Source organism: Aptenodytes patagonicus, chromosome 19 (genome assembly GCF_965638725.1).
Source record: "Aptenodytes patagonicus chromosome 19, bAptPat1.pri.cur, whole genome shotgun sequence".
NCBI lineage: Eukaryota > Metazoa > Chordata > Aves > Sphenisciformes > Spheniscidae > Aptenodytes > Aptenodytes patagonicus.
The window spans coordinates 5,955,867-5,983,662 of record NC_134967.1 but is presented as its reverse complement, the minus strand read 5'-3'; the positions used below and the strand labels follow the sequence as shown (position 1 = coordinate 5,983,662).

The window sequence follows — 27,796 nt, the reverse complement described above, 5'->3', positions numbered from 1 at the left end:
CTGGGCCATCGCCCCAGCACTGCTAGGAACGCCTTGCTCCCTACGCCGCCCCTTTCCTGCGGGCAGGCTGCTCCTCCTACACCTCGCTCCGCAGATCCCATCCAGCAGGGCTTCTCCTGCCAGCCTACCTGGCTGAGCTATGACTGGAATGCCGCCCCTGGCTGCCTGCCCGGCCGCTGCCCGTTAACGCAAGAGCAGATTAAGGTTTATCGGCAGGAAGGTGCAAGGGGGAGGGCCGGTACTGCCGGCATGCGGTGCCCAGTCAAGCACCTCTCTCCCGGGCTGGCTGCACAGAGGGACAGGGAAACAGTCTCCAGAGAGAGAAACCCTACGAAGGGGTCCAAAACCACCCCTGCCCACCATCTGCCTCTGCTCTCAGGGGTGCGAGACACACACTTCACACAGGCGCTTCGCTGCCTCCCCGGAGGTTTCTCGCTCAGCCTCCGCTGGTACCCATGGGAAACACTGCCCAAGGGATGAGGCCAGGGCGAGCTCCCGCCTGCCCTGACCCTCAGGGGGCAGTTACAGACCCCAGGGCAGAGCCTTGCAGGTACCACTGCAGGCACTGGGAGCGGGGGTCTCAGCACCGTGGAAAAGGCAACAGAGGAGCCAGCCCATGGCACTGATAAAGGGAGCCCCCGGTACCGAGGCACAGCCCCCAGAATATGCTCTGACCTCTTTTTTTTGCTCCTCTCCTTTCTTCCCAAGCTCAGATGATTTTTGCCTTCCACAGGAACCAGGAGTCTCACCACATTAACAGAGAACACAGAGCTGGAAACACACCTTACAGCTCCAACTGGCCAACTGGATTTTCTGTGTCCATACCCATCACTGCCAGCTGCTTCCCGAGCCACGCAAATCAGGAAAGTTTGTCTGGGGTTGTCCTGCCCGAGGTGGAAAGCCAGGATCCAGCTTGCCTTACGCAGTCAGAGGATTCATTCAGATCACTTTTACACCCTCACCACCACCTCTTTGGGGCTGATGCTTCCTTTGTAATGCAGTTATTCCTTGATTTTACAGAAGTACTTGAAGGCCTGAACTGACCCTAAGGCCCCAGAGCATTGGTTTTTTTTCCCCAGAAACAGAGCAAGATAAAGTGCTTCTTGGCCAAGGAGAACAGCTTCAGAGCCAAGACAATCACAATTTGGCAGCTGACTTAGAGCTGGCAAGCAATATACTGATTGATTTTTCTTCCCCCTGCCCTCCAGTGACTTCTCTTCTGCAGTTTGGGGGTTCAGAAGTACTGCAAGTGCTCAAAGTCCCCAACCTACTCAACCCTTCGGTTACCAAAGCTGAGTACCTGGCAGTTTCTGTGCCAGTACGAGTTAACATGCACCCAGCCAGGCTCAAGGCTTTGGCTACAATCCTCCACCTGCAACAAACATTGCCACAGCACAAGAGGCTGGGAAGAAGTTTAAAGTCTAGTCTTCAGAACGTGAATTTAGCCTCAGATGGGGGCTTTAGTTCAACACCACAAAGCACGCACACAAGACTGGCAAGTGGCTACAAATAAACTCTTGAGCACCCCTCCTGGCCTTTGGGTTCTGCAGCATGAGCTGTCCTTCCAGTCTGCAGCTATATTTCAGAGGAATGGATAAATTGCATCGGTGGCATTTATGCTAGAAGGAAGACAGGAACTAAGCTCTAACCATGCTTCTCTTTAGCTAAAGAGCTGAGGAAGTCCAATTTCAATGCCTCTTCTATTTGCTTACTCCTCCAGACAAGCAGGGATGCTAGGATTTTTACACAGGCAGAGAACAGAACAAGCCAAGGTATGATGCCCAAGAGCATGTTTGGCAGACCACCTCGGCACTACGCATGCATGATCAGCATACGGCGCTCACAGCAGCCCTGTGCTCCTGTTGCTGTAGACGGAGTCAGGAACAGGCTGATAAGGCATCGCGGGCAGCCCAGAAGGCTGAAGGAAAAGCCAGCAGGAGGAAACTCGGAGCACATCTACGTTGCCAGTGCATCCAGGGGAGTGCCACAGCAGGGAGAGTCCCAGGGAATCCACAAACAACAGAAAAGAGTCCACAGCGACCCAGTGCTATGGCAGTGAGGATCCTGAACAGCCCCTCAAGGGAAAATCTCCCCTGCCATAAGCTGCCCTACCATTTTAGGTGCCAACAGGCTGGCTATTTATATGTAAAGCTCTGGTATTCCGGCTGCAGCGCCAAGTGTCTGCCCCATCCATTCAGAGTCAAGATGCAGGTGGGTCATCACAGTTACCCTGAGCTTTACCCCTTCTACTGCTGGCAGCCATGAGCAGCCCACCAAGTTGGAACTCCTGGGTCCCATTCCTTGCTTGGTCACAGACTTGCTCTGCGAACTGGGACCATATTGCTGCTTATTTACCCTACCTGTCTCAGTCTGCCAAAATGCAGACAGCACCAAGGGGAGTTAAATGGCTTGTTAACATGGGCAGATTGCTTTAAAGCCCTTAAAGGAAAGATAACCGCTTCACTCTGTTCTCCAACAAATTATGAGCCTCTGCACTTCCCTCTTTCCCCAGGAGGAGCAGTTTGGATGAGACCAATTCCAACCCAAAGCACTCCTGCGTGTCTGAAGAGAGTTGCGAGCTGGGCTCGGTGCCGGTCTGACCCTGCTCACCTGAAACACAGAACTGAGGACTAAATACCCAAAGAGAGGCAATGCACTTAGAAGTGCAGAGATCAGCAAAAGCTCCCTCAGCCTTCTTCCGCTCCCCTTGTTTTAATTGAGTATCACCCACAAATCAAAGATGCTGAGGCACAGCCAGTCCTCCAGTTCACTTAAGCTAATTAGCATCCCTGCAAGACAGAGAGCGCACAGTGGTCTAATATTAGACAGAAGATGCACTTACAGCCCATCAAGATGACACAACATCCTCTGGGAATGTGCAGTTCTCTTCCAACATCCACTACTAGGCAGGGGGAAAAAAATGGGATAAAGAAGAGGCAGTCAGTCATGGAAGATGTTACAGTTTGTCTCCTGAATCTGGAGAGGGGCAGCAGAGCCATTTTAACCTGCTTTCCTTCTCCTGAAACGGCAGCCCAAGATGAGATATTGGAATAAGCAAGCTACAGAGCGGGACTACAAGCAAAGCCCAGCTGTGAAAGAGCACCACTGGTCTCTAAACAGTGAGTAGCAGTGCCGATCCTCTTTCAAGGCAGAAATCCACTAAATCCAAGAAATCCAGCTAAATCCACGTGGCCTCAGCTTGAGGAGAAAAACCACTGCCTAGTTACCTAAGAACGACACACGCAGACTCCCCGCTGCAGCATGCCAGGCAAACAGCAGCCACAGCTCCTACTCCGCCAGCTACTTAAAGACAAAGGTAACAGACACCGTTACAGCAGTTTGCGTTGCAAAAGACCTTTTACCAGCAGGCTTCTGCATGATCCACAAGATCTCTGCTGCCTGGCACTACCTCTGGGACGGGACAAAGCAGTTGTGCGACAGTGCAAGGCAACGCAAACAGGCAGCACATTTACCGACCAGAGAAAGCAGCTTTCAGGTGAAGCTGCAATACGGACCTAAGGAGGCAAAGGGAATTAACAGGGCTGGGATCTGGCCAAGGCACAAGAGCTCACACAGAGGTATTGGTCAGCTCAAGGCCTCAGCTGCAATGCTGACTGAGGTCATTCGTAAAGCAGCCGAGCAACGAGAGAAAGTGGGCGAAACACTGGGTGAGAGAGTGCAAGCTTAGGAAGACCAGCAATTCACGCGGGCTTGAGGCAGGACTGGGGACAGAGCCCAGCCTGTGCCGCTGCGCGCACCCGGCCACGCTGTTCAGCTTGCCACGGCTTAGTAAGATTAACAGAGACTGACGTGGCTGCCGGACACAGCAAGAGCCAGGGGAGTAAAAATTAGAAGCGAATATGAAGGAGCGGTTTGAAACCTCACAAGTTCTTACTCACTTTATAGTCTGTGCTGCAGCCAGACTGAAATTAGCCAAATTGGGTATGAATTATTGAAAGCACTAGAGTCCCATTTCCTTTGCTAATCAAAGAAAATTATTCCAGGGAGCTGAAAATGCAGGAAGAGAAGCAGTTTTTCAAGGAAAAAAGAAAAAGGCACTGCTAGAATAGCTTCCGTAAGGAGGGAGCAGCTTGCAGAGCACCATTCACCTCCTCCAATCCCTTCTCCCTGCTTAGCTACCCACAGCCCAGCAGGGAGAGGAGGCTATCCATTCAGTCCTGGGGCACGGGGCCCGCTCTGTCCCCACCCCGGCCATGCAGCACATCAAAGAGCTCTCCTGCTCCTGGAAGTCATCCTAAAGGAATGCAGAATCTTTGCAGAGTGTTTAATAAGGTAAACAGATCGAAGTCCCACTCCGGGTAAGGATTAGCACCGAGCAAGCCCGGGCGGGTGCCTGCAGTTCCGGCAGGCGCCTGGCAGCTCTGACAGGCAGAGCCCCGTGGGGTTCACGGGCAAAGGCTGGCCAGCCTGGTGCTGCCCATCGCCCCGCCGCGGCTCCGGACAGCCCGAAGGCTGGGGCAGGTCAGCTCTGTCCTCCCTGCCAGCAGAGCCCAGCTCCCGGGCTTCGTTTGGAAACCAGATGAGTACTGAAGCATTTCCCTCACATCCCTTCTGCTGGGACAGCTTCTGTGGATACCCGGGCTGACCTGTGTGCCCGTATGCCACAGATCTCAGCGAGAGTCCGAGACAAGCAGCATGAGCCTTGGGCGAAGAGAGAACATCGTCTGCCTCGAGCAGCAGGAGCTAGCAAATTGCAGAGAGAAACAGAGTTGAGTTCTGCCCCTGCCAGAGAGGCAGAGCCGCTCAGTCCTAGATGGCTGCAAATTGATTACAGCATTAAAACAATCTAGATTGATACATGTGACTGGTTGCATTCTGCAAGCTGCCATGCCTGTACATTTAATTTACACTTCCAGCACATACAGCGTGACAGGGCTGACTGCTCCCTCCCATGTTTGATGCTGCGCAAAGAGATACAGAGCAGACAAGGAAACAAGTGACAGGGAAGGTTTGGACAGAAGCAGTTACAGCACAGCAACACCTTTTGTTAAAGTTACAAATCTGTGGCCTGGTGACACTGTGACCAAAAGCAACAGTCAGTGCATAAAGGCTCAGGCGGCACAGGCTGTCTGCAAAGCCTGAGCTAAAGCAGCATGGACCCAGGTGTAGTACAGGCTCCCAACCTCTCATCCAGCTGGAGCAGGGAAGGACACACACAGCTCCCCATTTTACATGCTGGCTGCAGGATGGGGACAGGGGGTGTCAGGGAGAGGCAGCCAGACAGAAAAGCCGCACCCGGAGTCCTGCCTCGCAACAGCTTATCAAGGAGTCCGAAAACAGTTCTGCAAAGCCAGGGGATGCAAAGAGGATGAGGGAGATGCCAGAGTCCCAAATCTGCAGGCATTCAGTTTAGGAGATGCTCAGAGGGAGAGATTCAGAGCCAGCCTTGTCAACAGGGAACAGTGACGCCTGCCAGTAGGAAGTGTCACTCCACTTGCACCCGCTCCCTGCCGCCCTGGGAGAGCGGCTGCTCCCGCAGCCCCCGCAGGGGGATTTCCTCTCGTGCAGGCAGCCCCCAGCACCACCACCAAAGCCTTCACATGCCCGTGGAGGAGCTCCCTGCGGCAACCCCCTGCCTGGGAGCACTGCCACACAGCTCTTGCCAAGTCCCCAGAGCAAGGCTGATGCTGTGCAAGCATCCTGCAGCGGGAAGCACCGAGAGGAGGCTGCAGGGACTGACAGCGGGACATGGAAATGTTTCAGACTGGTCCCCTATGGGAACTCACAATACCTTTCCCACTCCCACGTCCCTTCCCTTCTCCACCCTTCTCTTCTACCCCACACCTGTACAAAAAGGATGAAACAGGGAGAATACCGCTTCCCTGTGTATCCCCACCAGCCAGGAGGTGATGTACTAGCCCCGGACCAGCACCGATCAGTACCCAGCAGTTCAACGGGAAAACACACTGCAGAAGGAGGCACAGAGCCCGCAGCAGCAGCTCCCCTCTGTAGCACAGCAGACAGCAAGCCACAGCCCCCCCCTCCAAGTTATTAGAGGAGCAAACAAAGGAAAAACAGAACCAAGAGCACATGGCCAGGGCCCAGCACTTGTCATAACGGCACAGCCGGCACTGCCAAGAGATACGCCGTCTGTGCTGCTGACCAAGAAGCCCTAGCCGATCCCGCAGAGAAATGCAGCAGGATGTGCCAGAGCGGGAAGTGGGGCCAAAGGAGCCTTCCCAGACCAGTAGCCTCCCACACCAGATTAAAATTCCATAGGAATTTGCTAAACAAATCGACTCTCTTAGCTACTGCCATAAACCCATGGGATGTTTTGCATTACTACCACGCAAGGGAGGGAGGAAACAGACCCTTACGCTTGGCCCACGCACAGGGCCCCCCACGCTAGCAGCGAGAGCACCTCCTGCAAACACCGGTCCAGCCAGCGCAGCAGGGCCAGGCTGGCTTCTGCAGCATCAGCCATCGTACCTGGCTCCATCCGCCCCTGAAGCGCCAGCAACTCACCCACAAGTAACTCCCTGCTCTCCCCCGTGCCAGTCTCCGACATGACAGCCCTGAGAGAAAATCTGCTCCAGCACCAGCAGCCAGCTGAGCTGCCTGCTGCGCCTGTGCTGCTCTGGCCCGCGGACGGGGAGGCAGGAAGGGGCCCCCAGGAGTGTTTGGTGGTGGATTCTCTCCTCTCAGTTTACTACATTTTACAGCTGCTGGTTAACTCTCTCACCCTCCCGAGACGAAGGTGTTGATGCTGTTCTCATTATCTTCAATTCAAAACAGAGCCAAGAAGAGGGAAGGAAAAAACAAAACAAAACTTCTTTAAGAAGAAACCCACACACTAACCCTCTTCCAGCCCCCTCCCTTGCCTGTTCCGAAGCACAATGAAATGCCAGAGATGGATTAAACAGGAATAGTTGCAGGGGTGGAGAAGGGCTGCAGAGAGACCAGAGCATGGGAAGTGACCACAGCCCAAATCACCTAATGCAAACCCATGCCAGCAATTTCCTTGCTGAGAGGAGCCTACTGTGCATGCCTTACAATCTGTGTAAGGAGCCTGAAAAGAAAATTTTGCATGGGCTGGTTTACAAGAACAAAATGTCTCGATTCTATGGAGGCAGAGACCTAAGAAAGAAAGAGAGGACAGAATAAAAGTGAACAGGCAGAAGACAAAACAGAATGGACAGTGTAACTTAAAGGGAGATGCTTTCAAAGCAGTCCCGCTCCCAAGAAAACATGGGAGAACTGAGGCTGCAGGACTGGATGCAATTCTTCCACAGGAGTAATTAATAGGGTTGCCACAGAGATGAAAAGTCAGAGGAGAGTTCTGGACTGGCTAGAATCAGAATTTCAATAAGAGCTAAGTGACATTTTTAAACATATGGAGCATCTGCAGCACACTGCATGTTGAACACATGCCAGAGCAGCTAGCTTTATTATGGGCATCTATATGGAAAAGAGTTTCAAAGGCCTGCATGCTAGACTCAGCAGCACCCTGAGACACCACATTAGTCCCCTCCAGTTCCTACGCTGGGTGACACACAGCACCCAAAGGTGACCGTCCCAGCACAACACGCATCCGCCTCGCTGCCTACCCGGAGGGGGCAGCCCCAGGCACACACAGCCGCACCAGGGCTGGAGGAGGCAGCGGAGAAGCTACCGAGCACGGTGGAAGCGCAAGCGCAGCAGTGGCCACAACCACTCTCAGCAGCCTGGGAAGCTACCGGGTAGTCCAGAAAGGGTGTGGGATGGCTGCTACATGCGCACATAGAGGGTCTGTCCTCAGCCTTGCTCTCACTGCTGGAATCATTCCCATCGGGGAGGCAGAGTATCGCCCTGCCCTCAAGACAGGCAGATCCATCCTTACCAAAAGGCTTAACAACCCCCCTACTTGGTTCATGGGCCCTATTTTCCATGCCACCTGAGAAGCTGAGGTGACACCGCACTAGTCAAAGCACAGAGCAAGGGTTTCTTGAAGATATGGTGGACATGCTGCTCTGGGACGAGGGTCTCAAACCATCAGCAGGACCTTCTGTTACAACGGCGTGCGCTTACTGCACCCACACTACCAGGTTTCACTATGCACTGTACTCGTAAAGCCAACGTACGTGGCTTTTCCCAGGAGGTTCAAAGTCCACACACATCTCCAAAGCTAGCAAAGCAGTCTCGGCTGGGGCAATTGCACCAGCATTAATGCAAATCATGCCACAAGCAAGGCACTATTTAAGAGGAGCTCTGGGTTCTCATTAACCAAAGCCCTAACAAAGGTTTAATCTGAACTTCCTTCCACCCAGACAGCTCAGTATGGAGTCAACATGCTGCCCCTCCCACACCATACACAAAAATCTTGATTTTCTTCAAGTGCAGTTGCGATCAAAGTGAAATATGAGACACACACACAGGGGAAAGATCTCTCGGGGATTAGTCAGCTGTTGAACTCCAGAAGAGCGTGCTTGATGGCATTGTCAGGGGAGAGCAAGGAGAGGAAAGCACTGCACCTAGCACAGAGCCTGCTGGTGGTGTGCCTTGGGAAGCTCTAACACCTGCGCAGTGACTCCAGCCCTCTTCGTGCAGTACCAGCATTCAAGGCACAAATACAGTGAGGCTGTGGCTTATCAGGCTAATTCTTTCCCTGGGAAGCCTCATCCAGATGTCTTGAAGAACAAGAGGAAATCCACTCCCGGTGCTACACAGCACCGCGTGCTGCTCGGGGCCGGCTCCCTCTCCATGCATTCCCCCACAGAGGCACCAGAGCAAACACCCTCCTTCACCCAAGGAGGTAGGTGTCCAAGCCTGTGTCCCAGCCTCCTGCACAAGCCCCAGAGCTGCTCCTCTGCCGTTCAGCACCAAAAAACTTCCCTCCAGGCACCCTCAGGGCTGAAGCCAGTTTGCAGAGCCTAGCTGAAGTCTTGCATTTTGACTACAGCTGGCCAAAGCATTTTTACCAAATTAAGTGCAATCAAAACACACCGTTTTTGCTCTAACCTGAGCTGTTTCACAGAGATGCCCTGGTTTGAACTCCCCTCTTAGACAGGAAAGATTTTGATGTTTAGGATTTTTCCAAGCCGGAGCGACAGGAGATGAAGATACTCAAAACATTCATGTTTTTCCACTCAGCTGCCACCATTCCTCCAATTCTTTCTGCAAAAGCACTCAAAAGTTTGTTTTTAAACTCGCAGTGCAGCGAAGAGCAGCATTCTGGGCAGCTTTGCTTTGAATCTTCCTGTGGGGAGCTGATAGGAAACAAGTCCTGGAGCTAAATTCTCAGACTCAGAGCTCAGAAATGGTTCTTCAGGGTGGCAGGAGCAGGTTCTCATGGCTGGTTTTGCATGCCCTCCCAGAAGCCAGCAAGGCAGCTGCACTGGGCAAGCCGAAAGGGACTTTCACAGACCTCAGGAGAGGCCTGAGCTTTGGGTAGGGCTCAAAGGAAACTCAAGTTTTCAGGGTCAGTTTGTTCCATGCTCTCTCCAGCAAACCTGCTAGCACTCAGCATATAGGATACTCACGCAACGACCAGGCTTCCAAGATGTGGGAAGAAGAAAAGCAAGTTCACTGGACATGACAAGAAAGGTGGGTTTATCAAGGCAAGTGAAACAGCTGCCAAGTCAGCCAGATGCCAAAATAAGAATTGCTGCATCTCCCCTGAGCAACATTTTCTGACCTACCTGAGATATTAGTAACTCAAGGTTGCCTTGTTTTTGTCATTTCTCAGCAACACAGTCTGGACAGGTCTCCACCAGTTTGGAGAAATCAGGTCCACCACACATGGCGAGTTGTCTGCAGGCTGTTTTCCAGCCCGCTCCCATCCCCACTCTCCCCACACCAGCCTGCTGGCCCTGAGTCACCAGCTGGGCAGGCTGACCCTATCTGCGTGCCAACAGCATCCCTGGTGAGCCGTCAGGGAGAGGGGCCTAATAAGTTAAAGGAAGCAAGCTACTCAGCAAGTGATCGTCAGAGAAGAGTGGAGTCCCAGAAAGAATCATCTGCTGCCTGGCAGCAGGAAAGGTTAACATAGCAGGGAGGAAAGATAAACCCACCTGTAACTGTATGGACCTGCAATTTAAGCACACGGTAAAGAGAGTTTAGACATGCCCAGCTTTGGCACCTTCAACTCCCTTGCACAACAGCACGGGAGCAACATCAAGCAAATCTTTCCTACGGTACTGCATCAGAGGGCATGCTTATAGACAAACACATCCACTTACAGCCTGGTGCACGCAGCACTTCACACCTCTCCCCTCCTGGGACCAGGACACCGGTACAGCTGCAAGGTATAGCACACTGGGAACGGCAGTCCCATCACCACCCCGGCCCTCCGCAAGAAGAGCTGCCCATGGCTAGGATGTGTCCCCGACTACAGCAGGTCCCAGCCCAGCTCAGCTCACCGAACGCAGCCAGCCCCAAGACACCAGGGGCTGTAACGAGCATTACACCAATGCCACACAGTTTTGAATCTTCCCCCACTAAAGGCAAAAGCGGGAACGGGTCCCCAGTGACAAATTCCACATTGAATCTGTAGTATTAGGAGGAAAACTAGGTCTCTCATCATCTCCCAGGGGCCTTAAGGGACAACATCCTTCACCACAAACGGGAACCACCCAGCTCAGCCACCCCAGCTCGCATCCAGCATGTGCAAAATGAGCATGCCAAAGAACACAGCAAACTAGGTGAAGACAGAATTCTTCCAAAATGTTTGCTCAGGTTTAACAAAAACCACACACACACTCTTCTTTCTCTTCCCTCCCTCTCCACTAGGTGCAAGGAAGGAGCAAGACTGATACATATATGTATTTCATCTTGCACTTGAAAGGTATCTCCAGCATCCCTCCCCTCTTACAAAAACCACTCAAGACGGGTGCCTCTTGTAAGCCACTTTGCTGAACTAGCTCTCTCCCAGCCTCCCAGACCAACAGTTCGGTCATTTACCTCTGTCAGCATTCACAGCTGGAAAAAGGGGTTATGGCCTCTCCTCTGCATGTCCAAGAGGGAGGAGGGAGCCAATCTGCATGTTTATTTGTTGTCTGTGCAGAATTCCTGCATTCCTTCCCTTGTTTACTCATCTGCTCTCAGGACATACTCAGACCCCATCAAAGGGCTTTTGGGGCACCACATTGCCCCATGAGCCCGGAGCTCTTGCTGGAACACAGGACAAGCATAAAGGGAGAAGAGGGAAGCCAGCGAAGGGGTTATTACAGAAGTATGTTTTCAAGGTGGTTGGGCAACACGTAGAAGAAAGATCAATTCTCTCCAGATCTGCTCTGCATAGAGGCACGTCTCCACATCTGGAGGTCTAAGACCCTATTAAAGGGCACACACGGGCTGCGTCGCCCTCAGCTCTTCCCAACAGCTATGTTGTTACACCCACAGCAGCACTAGTAACTCAGCCACCCTCTTTGGCATGGGCATGTCAGCACTCCTCACGTTGTCCCATGGACAGCTACAAGTCAGCCCACGGTCCCTGTGCTGAGCGTCAGTGCGGTGCACGTGTACTCCATGAGCACAGCACAACATTACAACCCTCCTCATCTGAGCTCTTTTGAGAGCAGACACAAAGGCTCCGGAGAAATTAATGTGCAAGGGGATACAGGGCTTCACCGCCACAATACAGAAGCACAACTCATACTCCCCAAAATCACTTAGCTGCTCGGCTTGGTTCTGACTTAGTTATACCTTGGAGAAGGAAGCTTCACCCCCCAGCAGAACTCATCTGGCTTCTTGGATCCCCACAGGAGTCCACAAGGCTGACTTAGCAAGAAAGGAAGCTCGGAGACAGAGGAAGCTAGGGGTGGCTATCATGAAGGACAGGCCTTCACCACAGGATTAACCCATTAACTTATTAGCTCTAAACCTACAGGAAAAATCTAACTCAGGTGTGGGGAGTCTAAATTCCCTGGTAAGTGCCTGCCACACACTTGAGTCAGGGCAGGACTTGCAGTGGGGATGCTCCCAACCACATCAGACTCATTACAGAGGGGACTGAGAACCTGCATCAAATCTGGAGCAAAAATAACATAAAATCACTTTGCTTGGCTGTACCTTGTTGTCAAAGGCAGTGGTTGCAACCAAGGGCAATGCCAGGCACTGTCCCGGCGACAAGTGAGTCCACAGAGCAGTATGACTCTACCCCAGACACATGTAGAACAGCAGGACTGATCCGCCTCATCACCAGCGGGATCATTTGCCAATCAATCATTTACAAGCTAAGAGCACAAGGTGGCCAACAGAGCCAGGGCTTGGCCGCTGCTGCTGCGTCTGTGTGCTCAGAGCACCCCAGGGAAAGCCAGGCACCCATGCTCCAGCCTCACCTTCCACACAGTGCTCCACCTCCTCCAGGTTGCGCAGCGTTATCCGCATGAGGCTGGAGTTCAGCATCAGCTCATTGCGGTGTGCCGGCCACATGTACTGTGGGGCTGGGTTGACGAAGAAAATCCGTGTGTCCCCAGTCGAGACTTGGTTGTCGCAGATTAATGGGTCCCCAAAGCCACCGATAACCACCTTGTTCCCACCATCCAGGAGGATCTCGTGAGTGACGATGTCTTTGCCTTTCAGATAACGCCAGACTCTCACCTTGAACGAGAGGGAGAAAGAGCACGTGAGAACATTTCACAGCCACAAACAATTGGCACCTTCTGGCCCAGTTAATTTTTATCATGTTGTCACAAGATGCACAGGAGTGGTTCAGGCTGGCACAGTCTTCCAGCAGAGCTAATTTCATTAGCCATCCCTCTAAAAGCACAAAAATGCGTAGGCAACGAAGACTAAAGCACATACTACTCTTTCTGCCAAAGCTGCACCCAACTCTCCAGCCTAGGCACTTGGCACTCCTGGCCCCTTCCCCACACAGCCTCGTGTTGCAAGGGGCCCCCGGCCACGCAGGTTCTCCAGCGAGGGACAGAGACCCCTTGTCCCCCAGCGCACATCTCTCCCCTTTGCACTGGGACACGCTGCCCTTGGCGCCAAGACCCAGGATTTGCCTTCGGCTGGGCCAGGAGCCTGCTACCAAGTGCGCTGCCAGCCCAGTCGCTGTTAGAGGCTCAAAACAGCCTGATGAAGAGCTGCCCCGCACCAAACCCTACCTTGAGCCGCCTTGCCTCACCTCCCCGGAGGCCCTCTCTGCCCGCGGGGGCACACGAACCTGAAACGTCCCTCTCCTTCCTTTCATCACCAACCCCGGGGAGGGCTTGCCTTCCCCACCCCGAGCGCAAACACCCAGCAAGCCCCTGGCACAAAGGATCCCAGGGCTGACAGGGGGTAGCAATATCCCTTTCCTTTGTTCTTTGGGCAAGAACAATGGTTCCAAATAAGCTGCTGCTTCTCAAACCCTTGAGGGCCACCAGCAGGCACCGCTGCTATCCACAGACCAGCCTCCCCCATGGCGCAGGAGAGTCTAGCAGGGCCGGCAACGTGGGGACTTCCATGGGACAGCGGAGCACAAGCAGCCAGGCAGAGGTGGAGTGGGAGAAGGGGTGCGCAGACCCCGGCAGCCTCTGCAGCACAGCTCAATTCAGACCAGGAAGGCTGCTCAAGAGCTTCCCTGGCAGAAGGAGAAGCTTCTGCTGCTGTTTTGCCTCTGCTGTACACAACCAGTAAGACAGAGGATGAGCTAATCAACTTTTTCCCCTCTGATATTGTTCTAACCTTTTATGCCCACAACAGCCATTTCAGTTGCCACATGACTGGCTACGGCAAGGAACACCGCTCTTAGCCATGGGAAGCTGGCAGAACCTCAACCACGAAAATAATGTATTAAAAAAAAAAAAAAAAAATCAGAACTGACCTGGTCCTACCCATAATAAAGAATTCAAATTCACAGCAGGAGATCCACTCCTGGACTGGATGCTTGGAGAGAGGTGAGATCCACCCCACCTGCCACTGACCCTTTCCACATCCATGAGCTGGAAGTCTGACCTCTGCAGACACAGGTCACAGAGTCAGGGACATGATTCAAGCCCTACCAAGGGCAGCATGCAAGCCTTAGCCTTGCCAGAGGAACCCCCCTCTTACTCCCAGCCAGCATCATTCAAGGGACAGACTCCAGCTGGTATAGTTCTCCGAGATATCCTGACTCGCAACAGAATCTCAGTAGTGAAATATATCAAGGGAGAAAACACTTCTGAATAAAAAAAAAAAAAGCTTTGAAGGGAACATTAAAAGGCTGGAAGGCCCCAACCGGGGACTGCACAGCTAAAGAGAGCACCGTCCATCCACGGGGGAGGCTCTGAACAGTGGCACAGGAGCCTTAAAACAGGGGCAGGAGGAGGCAGGTGGGTTGGGTGAATGAAAGAAGGGAATCTTCCAGCTCTGACAAGGCACTGGTGCCTTGGGAAGATGAAGGGCAGAGCAGATAACGCTCCATGTAGAAATGTCAAAGGCAACTTACGTTCCTATAAACGACTGAAGAAAACCTTTGTGTTAGCAGACTGGATTTGCTAAAATACATGGAGGATTTGGCAGTAGGAGCCCATTTCCCTTTACTCATCCAAACTTCAGGAAGAAAAATAAGTCCTGGCCACAAGAGTTAGTCCCGCTCTCCCCCCGTTCCGCTGCCAGCGGTTCTAGAGCAGTCTCCGTGGACCTCACTGCTGGCTCATCCCCTGCCCAAAAAAGGCGAGATCTCGAGATCTGCACACAACTGCAAGCCAACCTCCCTCCAGTGCCACGCTCTCCGCAGCAAACTGCCCAAAAGAAACACCCGCACAGGAGGGAAGCAGCAGCCCTAAAATTAATCTTTCGTGCACATGGGACACCAGAGACATGTCCCCATCCACTCCCGATAGCTTAGAAAACCTCCTGCTGCTGCTGCAATCCTATTGCAGGGGAAACATGACACAGAGCCGAGTCGGCGAGTTGCATGCAATAGGAACAGCTCAGAGAGCTGCCTGAGGTTTCAGCTTGGAGCAAAGGCGGCTCGCTAGCAAGGGTGGCTGCTGTCGTGCATGGGTATTAGTGTGACCGCAGGCATCCCTGGCCTGGCATGCTCAGAGCGTGCTTTATCCCGCTCTCTGCCAGCATCTCCCCTCCTATCGCAGCCTGAGTGCCCAGTCACCTGCATTCTCCAGCTGTCTTCACCGCGCAAAGACCACTTCAGCACACTGTGCCAAGCACCAAAGCAGTCAGGGAGGTGGCGGCTCAGAGATAAGGGGGCTCTTGATTCCCTCTCTGAAACAGGCATGCACGTACGTAACTTTAAGAGTGCAATTCTGAAGGGAACGTAAGGGGCAGAGAAAGGATGCTCACACGCATGTGGGCAGACAGGTCTCCCCCGACCTTGGGGGACACCGGGGATGGCAGGGAGGCAGACAGTTGTGCACGCTACAGCTTCTATGCTTGACACAGGGGTTGCAGCGGGGGGACTTGTTACAGCTGAGGAGGAAAGCACAGAGCAGACGTTATCCCATTCTAGAATGAACCATTTTTATAGTTATCTGCAACTGCAGCTCACTGGCCTCTGCCCTGCACGGCCCTTCAAGTACATTGCGTTCCCCTATGGGCTTCTTTGAGACCATCCAGACAGAGAGAGTCTTACTCTTTGCCAAATACCTCCACCCCATTACTCAGCGACTACAAAAGACACACACAAAGATCTGACACTGCAAAGTTCAAATAAGAGGGTAAAAACATGTTGGGGGGTAGGGGGAATGCAAGTCTCATGACCTTTAACCAATCTTGTAATTTTTTGAAGCCCTAACTCCAAAATTTCAGGGGTGTGAGCTCAGCACTACCTCAGTCCTGATCAAGAGGCTTCAAGGTCCACAGTGATCTTGAGCTGAACTCCCACTCACTGTCCCTGCCACAACTAGGAGTAGGCAGCTACAGGTGCTGGGGCAAGGGAACAGGGCCATTCCCACCACCACAGGAGCAAGCAGGCTGGGGTGAGTCCCTCCTGCTCAGCACAAAATTCACCTGACAGCAGAAAAAGGGAATGAATTTAGTGTTGCTGCACTCTACAGGTGCAACCGAAGGTTAAGAACAAAGTTTAGGAGTGTATTTTATTCTCAGATCCTCCTACTTCTCACACCTTCTCCTGAAGATGTAATATTTGCCCACCTTGGAGAAGGACTTGACTTGATGGGTCTCAGCTCCCACCCAGCCCAGCAGGTCCTGTGATCCAAACAGCAGCCACTGTATATCACTGACGCAAGCCTTGTTCTCCTGCATACCTGAGATCAAAAACCATCCCAGGTATAAACACCACAGTGACAGCTCCTCTTTGGAAGCTGCACATGCCTTAGCTGCCCCCAGACGTGGAGAGGTTAAGAGAGTTCAGTTAAGTCACAGTTAAGAGTCACAGTTAAGAGAGGCTAGAGACATTGTACCTACGTGCTCTCACACTCATTTGTCTTCCAGCATGAAGAGGGGACTCAGCTCCCCTTGGGCCAGTGCTAAGCAATGCCACAGCAACCGAAGGACAAGCAATAACTTATACGCAGGCTACCATCCCTCCCCACAGAGTCCAAGTCCAAGCTGCTGGGCAGGGGTAAGAAGAGGGGCTGAGAAAGCAATGCCTTCAAAGCTATTTGCACAGCCTATTTCAGCCCGAGAAGAAGCCTGCTTGAAAAGCTGACTGCTCGGTCGTACACAGCCCTTATCAGCATGAGCTCTTTTCTTGAGAGAGATGGCAGTCAACCAGCAAACAGAGGGAGCTTCAGATGGCAAGGAAGGGTAGCTGTGACAGGCAGCTTTCCTCCTCTCTGATCTTGCAGGAATCCCGGTATTGACACAGAGACATCTGCTCCACCACATGCAGGTGGTGCCACACGAGGCAGCCCCCTTCAAAGAGCCAGTCTGGGGCCACCTGCAAACATGGCACCTCGGGTGAGCCGAGGAGGCAGGGTGCTAAGGAGCGCAGCTTGCACAGCTTTAGTGCAGGCTTGCACTAACACAAGCCTCCTGCTTCCTCACCCAGGACCAGCTGTTTCTCCAGCATTTCGCAGCAGCGCAACTCCCTGTGGTTGCGCTTCTCCCCACAGTCAAGTTAAGACACCTTCCTGCAGCCCCACCAGCCCCACCTCCCCTTCCTTCGGCAGCAGCCTGCAGCCCGCAGGGCAGGCGCTCGCTGCAAGGAGGTGAGGTGCACAAGCAACCAGGGCAAAAACCCAGGAACACAAAGGAGACAAAAGGAAAAAAAAAAAAAAAAAATACGCGAGGCAGGCAGAGAGCACAGCCTGAGGCTTGTGCTGAAAGGTAGCAGTCGGGCATTTTCACAGCTAGGTCTAAGGGGGAAGAAAGGCTAAAGCCTACCCCCTCTTCTGAAGCTGATGGTAATTTGAGTTAATTAGCATGGCTGTTCTAGTCATACACCTCAGAGCCAAGCCACAGCATTCACAAGCAACGTCAGAGTCCACCAGCTTTCTCCCCACCCTTATCTTCTATAATGAATGGATGTGAAGGCACCAAAGACCAAGCAATTACCTGTAGGGCATCCCATCCATCATCACACACAATTAAGACTTTGTCACTGGTGACTCACCAGCTACATCAAGGATCGGGGAAGAAAAGAAGAGAGCGAAAAAATTAGGCTGGAACCTAGTTTCAAGAGGTCCCTTCCCTATAGCAGACTCACTCACTCTTTTGCCAGCGAGCACATAAAACACTGGATTAAGACTGTTTTACAAGACTCCCGGCAGCTACAGGGAGGCAGAGTAAGAACAGCGAAGACTTTATTTAAGCAGATCCTTGCAAGGGTATATTTTAAGTGCAGTACAAAACCAGAAGGTAAAAGGATTTTCCAATATGCCATGGGGGTCCATCCCACAGAAGGGAATGGGACCACCCGTACAGGCACATGCAGTGCTCACGAATCCCTGCCAGGAAGAAGCTTTGAGAAATGCCAGCCTTGGTTTTGTAAAGAAAGATGAGAAGTTAGAGCATAGCGTCCTCAGGAAGAGAGCTGTCACTCTGGACAGAAGTAAAGAGGGTCACCGCTAGATTTCGGCAGTTCTTAAAGATGAAAGGTACTGGCTAGCATCAGCTCTGCTTGCAGCTTCACACGCAGCTCTGCCAAATCCTTCCCTCCTGACCGCACGTCGTCCCTCTCCCCTGGCTCGTCACTCTCTGTGCCTTTCCCTGGCAGAAGCCAGCTGCCCTTTCCCTAGGAGCTAGCAGAGCACCGAACCCACCTCCCCCCGCAACTTCCAACATCCAACCCTGGCTGGAGAACAGCCACCGTTACCCCCCAAAATACGGGCTCTATTGTTTGGAACAGGATCCACATCCTTTTCAACACTTCCTATAGCACGTATAGAACCTGTATTTGTCCTACAAATAGGAGGTCCCTTCAGAAATCTCAGGTCAGACCAGAATAACGTACATCAGAGGACTCAAAAGCAGGAAGGGACAATGCCAACACACAGGCTGTAAATAGGATGAACAGCAGCACTGCAAGCTTGGGAAGAGCAAGCCCGGGGCTGCGGTCAGGAGCAAGCACAGCGCCCCGGTTCCTGTGTCAAATCCCTCGGTAAAGCGGCACGTCAGCCAGTTTCAGAGTCAATTTGGGGAGTTCTGTCAGCCTGTTCTTCCTTATTATTCGTCTCCTCTGGTAGCAAATGAACGGCTGGTAGCTATTTAAGGGTGTTTATCTAACATTAACTTCACATTTCTTCTGAGTTGTAATGTGCTTATCTTCATCTATCAAAGGCTTCAGCTGGGAGGGTTTAGAGTTTAACTAGGAAGAACAATACACGAATGCAGCACTCACAGATATTCACATGCCCGCTCCCTCGCGGACCACCCAGCACCAATAACACCCTCTACTTTGGGTGTGGGCTCTAGGGAACTCCTACCACACACTTGGCCCTCGCCTTTCCTCTTCAGATAAAGAAGAACCTGACAAGAGATAACTGTGGTATTTGGAGGTAACCCCAGGGCCTAAGGAACAGTTACTGGAGTATGACAGTGAGGAAGCAGACGTGTTTTCTCACCAGCTAACCAGCAAGATCCCTTCTGCACCTTGGCTCGCTCCGGCTCCATGGGGCACCAGGATCGGTGCGAGGGCAGCAGGAGCCAGCGGTCGGGTTTAATGTCCAAATTGCCCTTTTGGAATCTAGGTGCTGGGTAAAAAAACAAACCAAACCACAAGTACGTCTAACCCTGCAACCCAGCATCAGCAGAATCCACAGCAACTTCAATACTTTGAGAGATCTTAGAGAGGAAGAGGCCAACAGCTGCTGCAAAGCTATGCACTTACAAGTCATGAGCATTACGCCCTGCTAAGTCACAGTTAAGAGAGATTTATCTGCTTTCAGGTCCTTAAGACACCCCAAGTCCCATTTCAAAGCTTTTTTCCTGCAAACACACTATGAACATACCATTAAAAATTACACAGAAAAGACTGATGTGTAGGTAAAGGGACTGAAGAACCACTGTTCTGAGAAAATTACTAAATGTCACAGCAGCACTGCCACGGTGAGATGGGATGGGCACTTCCATCCAGGGTAGGAGAGAAGGTTTTTCTCCTTTCACTTTCTTTTACAGGACTCTAGGACTGGAAAGGTATCTTGGGGGCAGGTTCTGGCGCTGTTACGACACTAGTAATCGGCAGAAGCAAAATCCCACAGTTAACTCCAGAGTAAGTAGCACAAGCCTTCTCCACAGTGTTGCTTGGGATAGCTCAGGGAAAGGTGGGCGAGAGACTCTCTTCCCAAGCAGAGCAATGCAAACTGTGTTTCAAATAAAGCTACCACCTGCAGACCAGGTTCCTCCCCACACATTGCTCCCTAGCTGCTCTTACGTGGACTTGATTGCACCCTGTCGAAGGCAGAGCTGCTGAGCAGGCAGGTTTGCCATCACAGGAGCACAGGCAAAACGGTTTTCCTGGCCCAGAGTCTCGCTCTGATGCAGCAAGATGAAGCTTGGATTTTACGCTAGCCAGACACCTTGCTGCGTGTCCACGGTGGGAGGAAAGAGATCTGTTTTCTTAGATGAGTGTTTCTGCCTCGTCACTAGCCTCACTGGACCACCTCCTGCCTACTTGCATGGCAACCCTCGCCCCAGCATCAGGTGGTCCACATCCATTCAGCCATATGTGCCCCAAGCTGCCGCAGGACACCGGCTGCTCGCAGCAGCTTATTAGTTTTCTACGTAACACCCAGGATGTGCCAGACACTTTGCAAACATACGGTCTCTGCACTAGCCTGGAGGGTCCGTGATCTAATTTACAAGAGCAGGGTACAGATTGTACCACGCAGTATCGCAAGGGGCAGAGCAGTGGGAGCAAGCGTGAAGCAGCGGGCACCAGCTGGACAGACGGAAGCTGTTCAACTAGTTTACTGGGCTGAGAGATGCTCCAGAACAGGGCAACGCCAATGGTATAAAGTTAACCTTCCTCGGCACCGGCAGACCTCTCCCACCAACGCACTGCTGCACATCACCCCAGGCCCTGCTTAGCACTAACCGCAGGCAGGAACCGCAGTACTTTTTAAGGATGGGCAGAAGAGGGGACGGGGAGAAGAGGAAAAGGCAACGTAGCACCATGTCCCCGCAAGTGAGATTCCTGCCCCGGGAAGGGTTAAGCCATACAGCACGTTTTCTGACAACCAGGCGGATGGTATTTCAGGTTGCTCAGTACTTTACCGTCTCCCAGCTTGGGGGGGGGGGAGGAAAAAAAAAAAACACAAGGAAAAAAAAACATAGCCAGAGGCCAGATTCGCAGTTAAACAATAGCTTGAGCTAGAGGAACTCAAGATGCTGCTAAAGTAAACAAGGAGCTACGCTTAGAGCCAGCAAGCGGCTCCGAACACCTTCCCCGGCAGCCTAAACCCTGCCAGAGCATAAAGTTGGGAGTCAGCTCTGCATCACGGAAAGGAGGGAAATGCCCATAAAAAGCAACCTTGAGAGATTCCCCTCGACACAGCTGTGGGAGCTCTAGCGGGGAGAGACTCCGCAGTCTAAAAATACATAATTACACACCAAAGCTCCAGCGCATACAATAAAAACCACATGCGCCCGCCTGAGAAGGCGCCTGTTCGGGGCCGAAAGTTTCCCCGCGGCCCCCCCCCCCCCCCCTTACCTTGCAGGAGTAGGTGTGGTGCACGGGGTCCACGTTCATGATCTCCTCCACCGTGCCCGTGAGCACCACGTTGGCCTCCTCCTCCCGCCGCTCCAGCTCCCGCTCGGGGCACGTCGCCCCGCCGCCGCCCAGCGCCAGCGCCAGCCCCAGCAGCGCCAGCAGCGCCCGGGCGCCCGCCGCTCGTCCCCCCATGGCCCGCCGGCCCCGGCGGCTGGGCTCGGCTCGGCCCGGTCCGGCCCGCTCCCGGCCCCGGGCACCCCGACGGCGCGGGCAGACAAAGCGACCCCGCTCGCAGGCAGGGCTGGCGCAGAGAGAGAAGGGCTACTTTTGTTCGAGGAGGTGAAAAGGAGGAAAGAAAGAGAGAGAGAGAGGGAGGGAGGGAGGGAGGGGAGGGGAGAGCAGGGGAGGGGAGAGGGAAGAAAATCCCAAGAGGAGGAGGAGGAGGAGGAGGAGGAGGAGGAGATATCTCTCCCCCGAAGCCGCGGCCGGGGAGAAGCGCTCGGTCCTCTGCCTTGCCCCTGTAAGAAAGCCCGCAGATTTGCATGCAATCTGAATTGCTGATAAGGAGGGAGAGGGGGTAGGGGAGAGAGGAGGGAGGGAGGGAGCGGGGGTAGGGGAGAGAGGAGGGAGGGAAGGAGGGAGGCAGCCAGCCCTGCCGCCGGCTCTTATTGCAGCGCTGCCGAGGACGCCACCCCCAGGAAAGGGAGCTCGCATCAGGTTAATGGATAATCAGCGCGCCAACGTGAGGAGACTTTTAAAGGTGTAGGGACCGCTGCCGAGCGGCAGCCGGCTCCGCCACCCGTGTGTGTCCCCCCCCCGCCCCTGCGCGGCAGCTGGCGGTCTGCCCCCCCCCCCCTTCCCCGGCCCTGTCCCGGGGTCCCCCAGCCTGGACCCCGCACCCGCGGGGCGCGGTGCAGCTGCAGGAGGGGGTCGGGCCCCGCTTACCTCCCTGTCGCCCCCAGCTCACCCCTGGCATCGCCGGGGGAGCTGCTCCCGTTTTCCCTACGGGGAAACTGAGGCCCAGGCGGCCAGGCTGGCCCTGCTCTGCGGGGTTCCCACGAGTGCTCCGTCCCGAGACAAACCGAGTCACCCCCGCCTGCTCCATCACCATCTGCTCAGTTACCAGGGGGAGGTGGCGCTCAGGGCTTCCCGCACCTCGCCCCATGCACGGCAAAGCCACCCTCCCGTGGAATAGCCTGTGTCTGCCCCTGGAGCACCGTGACCTCCTGCCCTGGCTTTCTCCAGGGACTGGAGGGCAGTTTTTCCAGATGTCACGTGCAATTACTGCAAATATAAAATGAAAAGTTAAGTGGCACCAGGGGAGGGATATTGTTTCTCCCCTCTATAAATTAGCCATCCCCCGGAGGCATTTTACAAGGCTGTTTTACTTGATGGCCCTAAACAAGTCATGTTTGTGACCCAGGGCCAAGCGGGTGAATTACCGAGCGCAGGGTGAAGTTTAATCATGCCAACGCCACCGTGCCAGTAGAGGACATGACGTGCCCCGTGTCATTCCCTGATGTGCATGTTTCAATACACAGCAGCATCCTGCACTGTAAGGCTCTGCAGATGACCATCCATCCTGTTTGTCCTCTAAGTTTTGAGCAGTGCTGTTTGTGCTATTTGCGCTGTTTGCCCCTGCCATCGTGTATGTGCCAATCCTTTTTTCTCTCCCCTGGAACAGAAACAGAAATTAACTACAGGACAAGAATAAATGAATCTTACTGAGTGTTCAAAATGCTGTCCAAGCCTACCTTCTACCCTGAAGAGGATGAAATACCAGAGATGGCGTAAATCTGTCTGGAGATACCACAACTGCTGTGGGTTTTACAGGGAAGGCATACTGTACATATTCTGCCTTAAACCGTGCACTTGGCACTTCCACTGTGACTTTGGTCTCAACACTGGGGCTGTTCTTGTAAACCCCGCACCCTCTCCCAGGTCCCCTTCTCCTCAAAGCTTCAATTTCTGTCCCGTAAAACTGAGTTCCCAGTTCAACACCGAAGGAAGGCCGCCTGTTCAAAAGCATGCGGTATTTAATCGCCTCAGCGAGGACTTCGGAGAGATGATTTTCAGAAGAAAGTGGCCCACAACGTACTTAGGTCTGCAGGAAACCTGGCTCCACCTGGCAGGGCTTAACTCTTCTAAACCTGCCTGTCTTCTCTGCCACTCCTGTAGAAACCCCAGGGAGGAACGGGTCCCTGTGCTCTCCCCTGCCGAGGAGAAGGTGCCGCAGGGCAAAGGGACCCAAAGCAGGATACGCAATGTCAGGTTTTCTGCCTGTGCCAACCGAAAAACTTCACCGAAATGTGTGGTTTCTGGATGAGGGGCAAGGGAGCAGCGTTCAGCTGCGGGGGGAAGACTCCATCGTAAGCCAAGAGCAATGCGGAGTCCAGGCTCCGCAGTCGTCACTGTTACACAGCGGAGGTTTAGCACAAAGGAGTCCATTATTACATTGCTGCTATTATAAACTCAAGCAATCAGCTAAAAATATTTCAGTGCCTGGCAGATTATTTTTGCTATTTTAATTATTAATTTTTATTGTATTCCTCGAGCGCTGCTCAACTGTAAATCACAGAAACAACCTCAGTTCAAGGTGGAAGAAGCCAACTATAATATTCTGCTCCCACACTTTGCAAAGAGGAGAGGGGAAGAATTATTTATGCCGTGTTTGTACCGTTTTCTGTTTGTTAGTTCTCTCCTTCTAGCCCCACCCCACCATCTGCTTTCAAAGCTGTGAAGAGAAAAATGGATTTCACAAGCTTTTCTGATGTATTTACCCCTATATGGTCAGTTCTTTGAGTGGATTTACTCAGCCTTGTAGGCTTTCTGGTGGAGATGCCACAGAAGCCCCCAGGATCTCGGCTCCCCTTTCCACGTGCAGGTTTAATAAAGTTCGTGAGAAGGCAGTTGGCTTTTTCAAAGAACAGCACCAAAACACAAGCGAAGGAGCGCAGTCACTCCGGGCACCCTTCCTAGGGACAACGCGCGCTGGGAACCGGCACGGAGCCGCGCGTTCCTGCACGGTATTGCTCTGCTCCGCCACCGCCGTGCTGAAGCCTCACGCTGACAAGGGGAGAAAACGGCCAAGAAACCGATCGTACTGTGGGAAAACTGAAACAATCTATTTGGCAAATCGGTGCCCAAAATGAATAATCTATGTAACTGACAAAAATACATAAATCACTGGGGTTTGTCCAGGCTCTTTACAAGACAGCTATCGTAAACCTGGGGCTCGCAGAAACTTCCATGAGCTAAGCTTCCAGATGAAGTAGCTTCATGAAGTAGTCAGCCCCTGAAAAATCAAGACGTCTTGGAAAACTGAGAAGGATTTTGCTTGCAGGAGGGGCCTAAAATGAGAGGAGAGGAGAGGAGAGGAGAGGAGAGGAGAGGAGAGGAGAGGAGAGGAGAGGAGAGGAGAGGAGAGGAGAGGAGAGGAGAGGAGAGGAGAGGAGAGGAGAGGAGAGGAGAGGAGAGGAGAGGAGAGGAGAGGAGAGAGGAGAGGGCTGTGATACTTCCAATCAGGTGGTTACAGCAATCAGCGGTTTCATAAAACCCTCTGGTGTTGTGAGACCGTTGCTAGTGCTGGACGGCTGAGCAACGCTGACCTCCAGACACCTGTTTAACACCCAGCCCTCAGCAAGCTTCGGCGATGTCCGCGGCATTTCTTACACGTCTGAAGTTAAGTGCCTGGGTAAGGCTTTGCCTGATCAGGGCTTTTCCCTCCAGCAGTAGCAGCTGTCACATTTTCAACAGGACTCTAATTTTTTTCATGTCCTTTGAAGATTTTTCCAATTTTAACAACTCATGGCACAGGGAAATGAGCTTCTTTTAGGTTGGGCTGAGTAACTCTGTAAAGGTCTCTCATCTATTGCGAGTTATTGCCTCCTCAAAATGACTGTACAGACACTCCTGCTGCACTCAGCAGTTTCCTGCCAGCATCTTTCTGCCGTTTGACCCTGAAGCACTTCCCTTTCAAGATATTTGTTATCACAGCTCTCAGCCGAGGCTATCACAAGTGTCATACCTTCATTCTCTGGCTGCTTCCCTTGGTGGGGCCCTGGTGGCTGTGGGCAGGTGCTCGGTGCTTGCTGAGAGCAGATCCCTTCAGGTGTATCGGGTTCGGTATCCGAAAGTCGCAGCAGCCACAGTTATCAGTAACCACAGCGTAAATACCTCCGTCTGCTCACCTCTTAGTACAGCGAGGGACAGAGAGCAGAGCTCTTCATTCACGCTGGTACGGCACGCATGTCACAGCAGGAAACTCGCAAGATTTCAGTCCAAGCCTTCAAAGCAAATAAAAGGCCTGTGCGAATACCCCGGCAAAGCAAAACAGAGCCCCGACATTAATGGGAAATACTTCCCCAGGGGTAAGAAAGTGTCCCCATTCCTGCTTGGGCTGGCCCCTGATTTCTTCACTGGTTGCCTCTACGCCCCACCGGCTGGTTTTTCTGCTCTGAGGCTCTCCATCTCTGATAAGCTCCAAGACATGTTTTAATGTGTTTTTTTCCCCCTTTTCTCTTTTAAGTTAATCCCTCTCGGTGGTTTCTGACATTGTCAAATGGCTTTTGTGTACTGTCAGAAAATCTCTTGATGTAGCTACAGAGCAGCTGCTAACAAGTTGCCCCTGGGATCCTACATCTATGAGGCTGTCTGCCTGTATAATGATTTTCAAATAAGTAAATCTATTAATGAGATCTCGGTGGGAGCGGGGCTGAGGGCCGGGGAGCAGCTCCCTGTCAGAGGAACCGCACAAGAGGGACTTGGTGCCTCAGCAGCCCCTGGCAGGTTCGCTTTGGCCGCGGTGGGCACTGCAGCATCGCAAGGGGAGTCACAGGGACGTGCTGTCCCTGTGCAGTAGTGGGGGGACACCAGCCACCCGGCTCAGCGGCCGGCACTGGCTGCAGCATAGGTGCGTGGGAGCGACCTGCACAGCCCTTTCCCCTTAGTTACGGGGGAAAGCAAGGAACAAACTGGGATCTGTCACATGCTCTAGCTAAGATTCAAGAGATGAATTCAAGAAGTCAGGCTCTTCCTCCCCACATCGGGATGGCAGCCTTAGCACCGAGTTAAAAATTCAGAGCTAGTCTTCGGGGTTTGTCAGTTTTGCCCCAAGGTTTAGGAGCTACTGGGATCCAAGCTTTTCTCAACAGCATGATCCTAAACCTTCAACTTTAAAACAGGAAAGTATGACGAGATTTGCACATATTCACACGACTCCAGGAGACAGAGTATAAAAACCCAAACCACTGAGTATTATAAGCACTGTGGTATAGTAACAGGTTACGAGGAATTCAACCTGGACACATCCAACGCCCACAACCTGGTTTACGATGGCAACGAGATGAAGGGCTGCAGTGGCACAGGGAGGCAATCATTTCGTGCCCACGTACAGAAAATCAGAGCAGCAGTCGGTCTCCAGGGCCCCCAGACCCGAGGGACTCTGGTGAAGGCAGAATTGGGGGCCGGGAGCCTCCACAAGTCAGACCCCAGCACGCAGCGGCCGGCACAGCCCGCAGCCCGGGGCGTGCTCAGCGGCACATGCTGCATCTGCGCGCAGGGCTGGGGAGGAGGTGTGCTGGCCATGGCACTGGCTGCGCTCTTCCCTCGTGCTGGCACCAGCCCTGCGTCTCACGCAGACGGGTACTTTTCCCTCTGAGTCATCAGCGAGCCCGTGCCCGCGCTCGGTACAAGGGGCAGGCTTCAAGCTCGCAAAGATGGGCTCGGTTTAGCATTGCGAGAGGGACAGGGTATCAGCACAGAGCACGCACGCACACAGGTGTCATCTCGCTGTGTTTTCAGTGGCCATGAACCTCCAGCATGGTTTAGGACTTAACCTAGCAACCTCTCAGTTTGGGAGGCAAAAGCATCCAGTGAACCACAATGACTCTTTTAATTAAAAAAAAAAAAAAGAAAAAAGCAAAAAGCAAGAAGCAGAAAGAAAATTCAGCATGAACTTCAGGGCAAATGACCCTCCATTATCAAATCCCATCTTAAAAAGTGCATGGGGCTAATTGAATTACTCTTGCTGGATTTCTATGTAGCCATGAAGTCTTCTTAATGTGGATTGATAGCATAAATCTGTTCTCCATTGAGGAAAAAGTGAACACTGGCCCCTGACATCTATCTTTCTTTCCAGAAATCCCATCTAACTGGACGTCTCCCTAGGCCACTTCCAAGAGAAAGATGTCTCTATCCATTACCCCTGACACGCAGCAGCAAAAGGAAGTGAGATCCGTTCACATCTAATTACTCCCACTCCTGGATTTATTACAATCATGCCAGGATTAATTGAGAAAGTAAAAATGCTTAGTTGGGTGATCAATCTTCTCCGAGTTACTTACCTTGTCACTTGCTAATAACTGTAAAATAAAAATGCCCCTCTTCGCTGCACCTCAGCAAATGGATTTCTATAATACATCGCTAGAAATCTTTAAAAGGCGTTTGAAAGCAGTAAGGAGACAAATTGGATTAGCTGGAGAGAAAGTGCAACCAAAGCATTTTTTTCATTACCATAAAGCAAAAATTTCAGCTCTCCAGCGCTCAGGTGACAACGCGGAGACAGTGCCCACCCCTGTGACGGGCTCGTGGACACTGGCGGTCCCACAGCACCAGCACGGTGCCTGGGGCAGCGTTGGCAGGAGCTATGGGGCAGGGGGGTCAGGGATACAGCGATGGGGGGGCTGAAGAATATTCCGAGTGAAACACAAAGAGTAAAGACCAAGTCGTTTTTGACACCAGAGACACGTGTTCTTAGGTAAGGGAGGCTGGGGGTTTTGCCCAGCTGAAACTGGACGTACCCAGTCGCTGATCTCA

At 52.7% G+C, this 27,796-nt stretch overlaps 1 protein-coding gene across 3 annotated transcripts in view; it reads right to left on the bottom strand.

The window, feature by feature from the left end:
* AGRN (agrin) overlaps positions 1 to 21,187 on the bottom strand; it is a 129,154-nt gene extending 107,967 nt beyond the window's left edge. For 2 of the 3 annotated variants that reach the window (XM_076355861.1, XM_076355863.1), the window contains exons 1-2: positions 20,981 to 21,172; positions 12,279 to 12,540 (exon numbers count right to left, since the gene is read on the bottom strand). In XM_076355861.1, coding sequence (XP_076211976.1) covers positions 12,279 to 12,540; positions 20,981 to 21,172 — 454 coding nt within the window. Of the gene's footprint in view, positions 1 to 12,278; positions 12,541 to 20,980 lie in introns of all 3 variants that reach the window. The other variant, XM_076355860.1, reaches the window with a different exon arrangement.
* Positions 21,188 to 27,796: the final 6,609 nt, after the last annotated feature.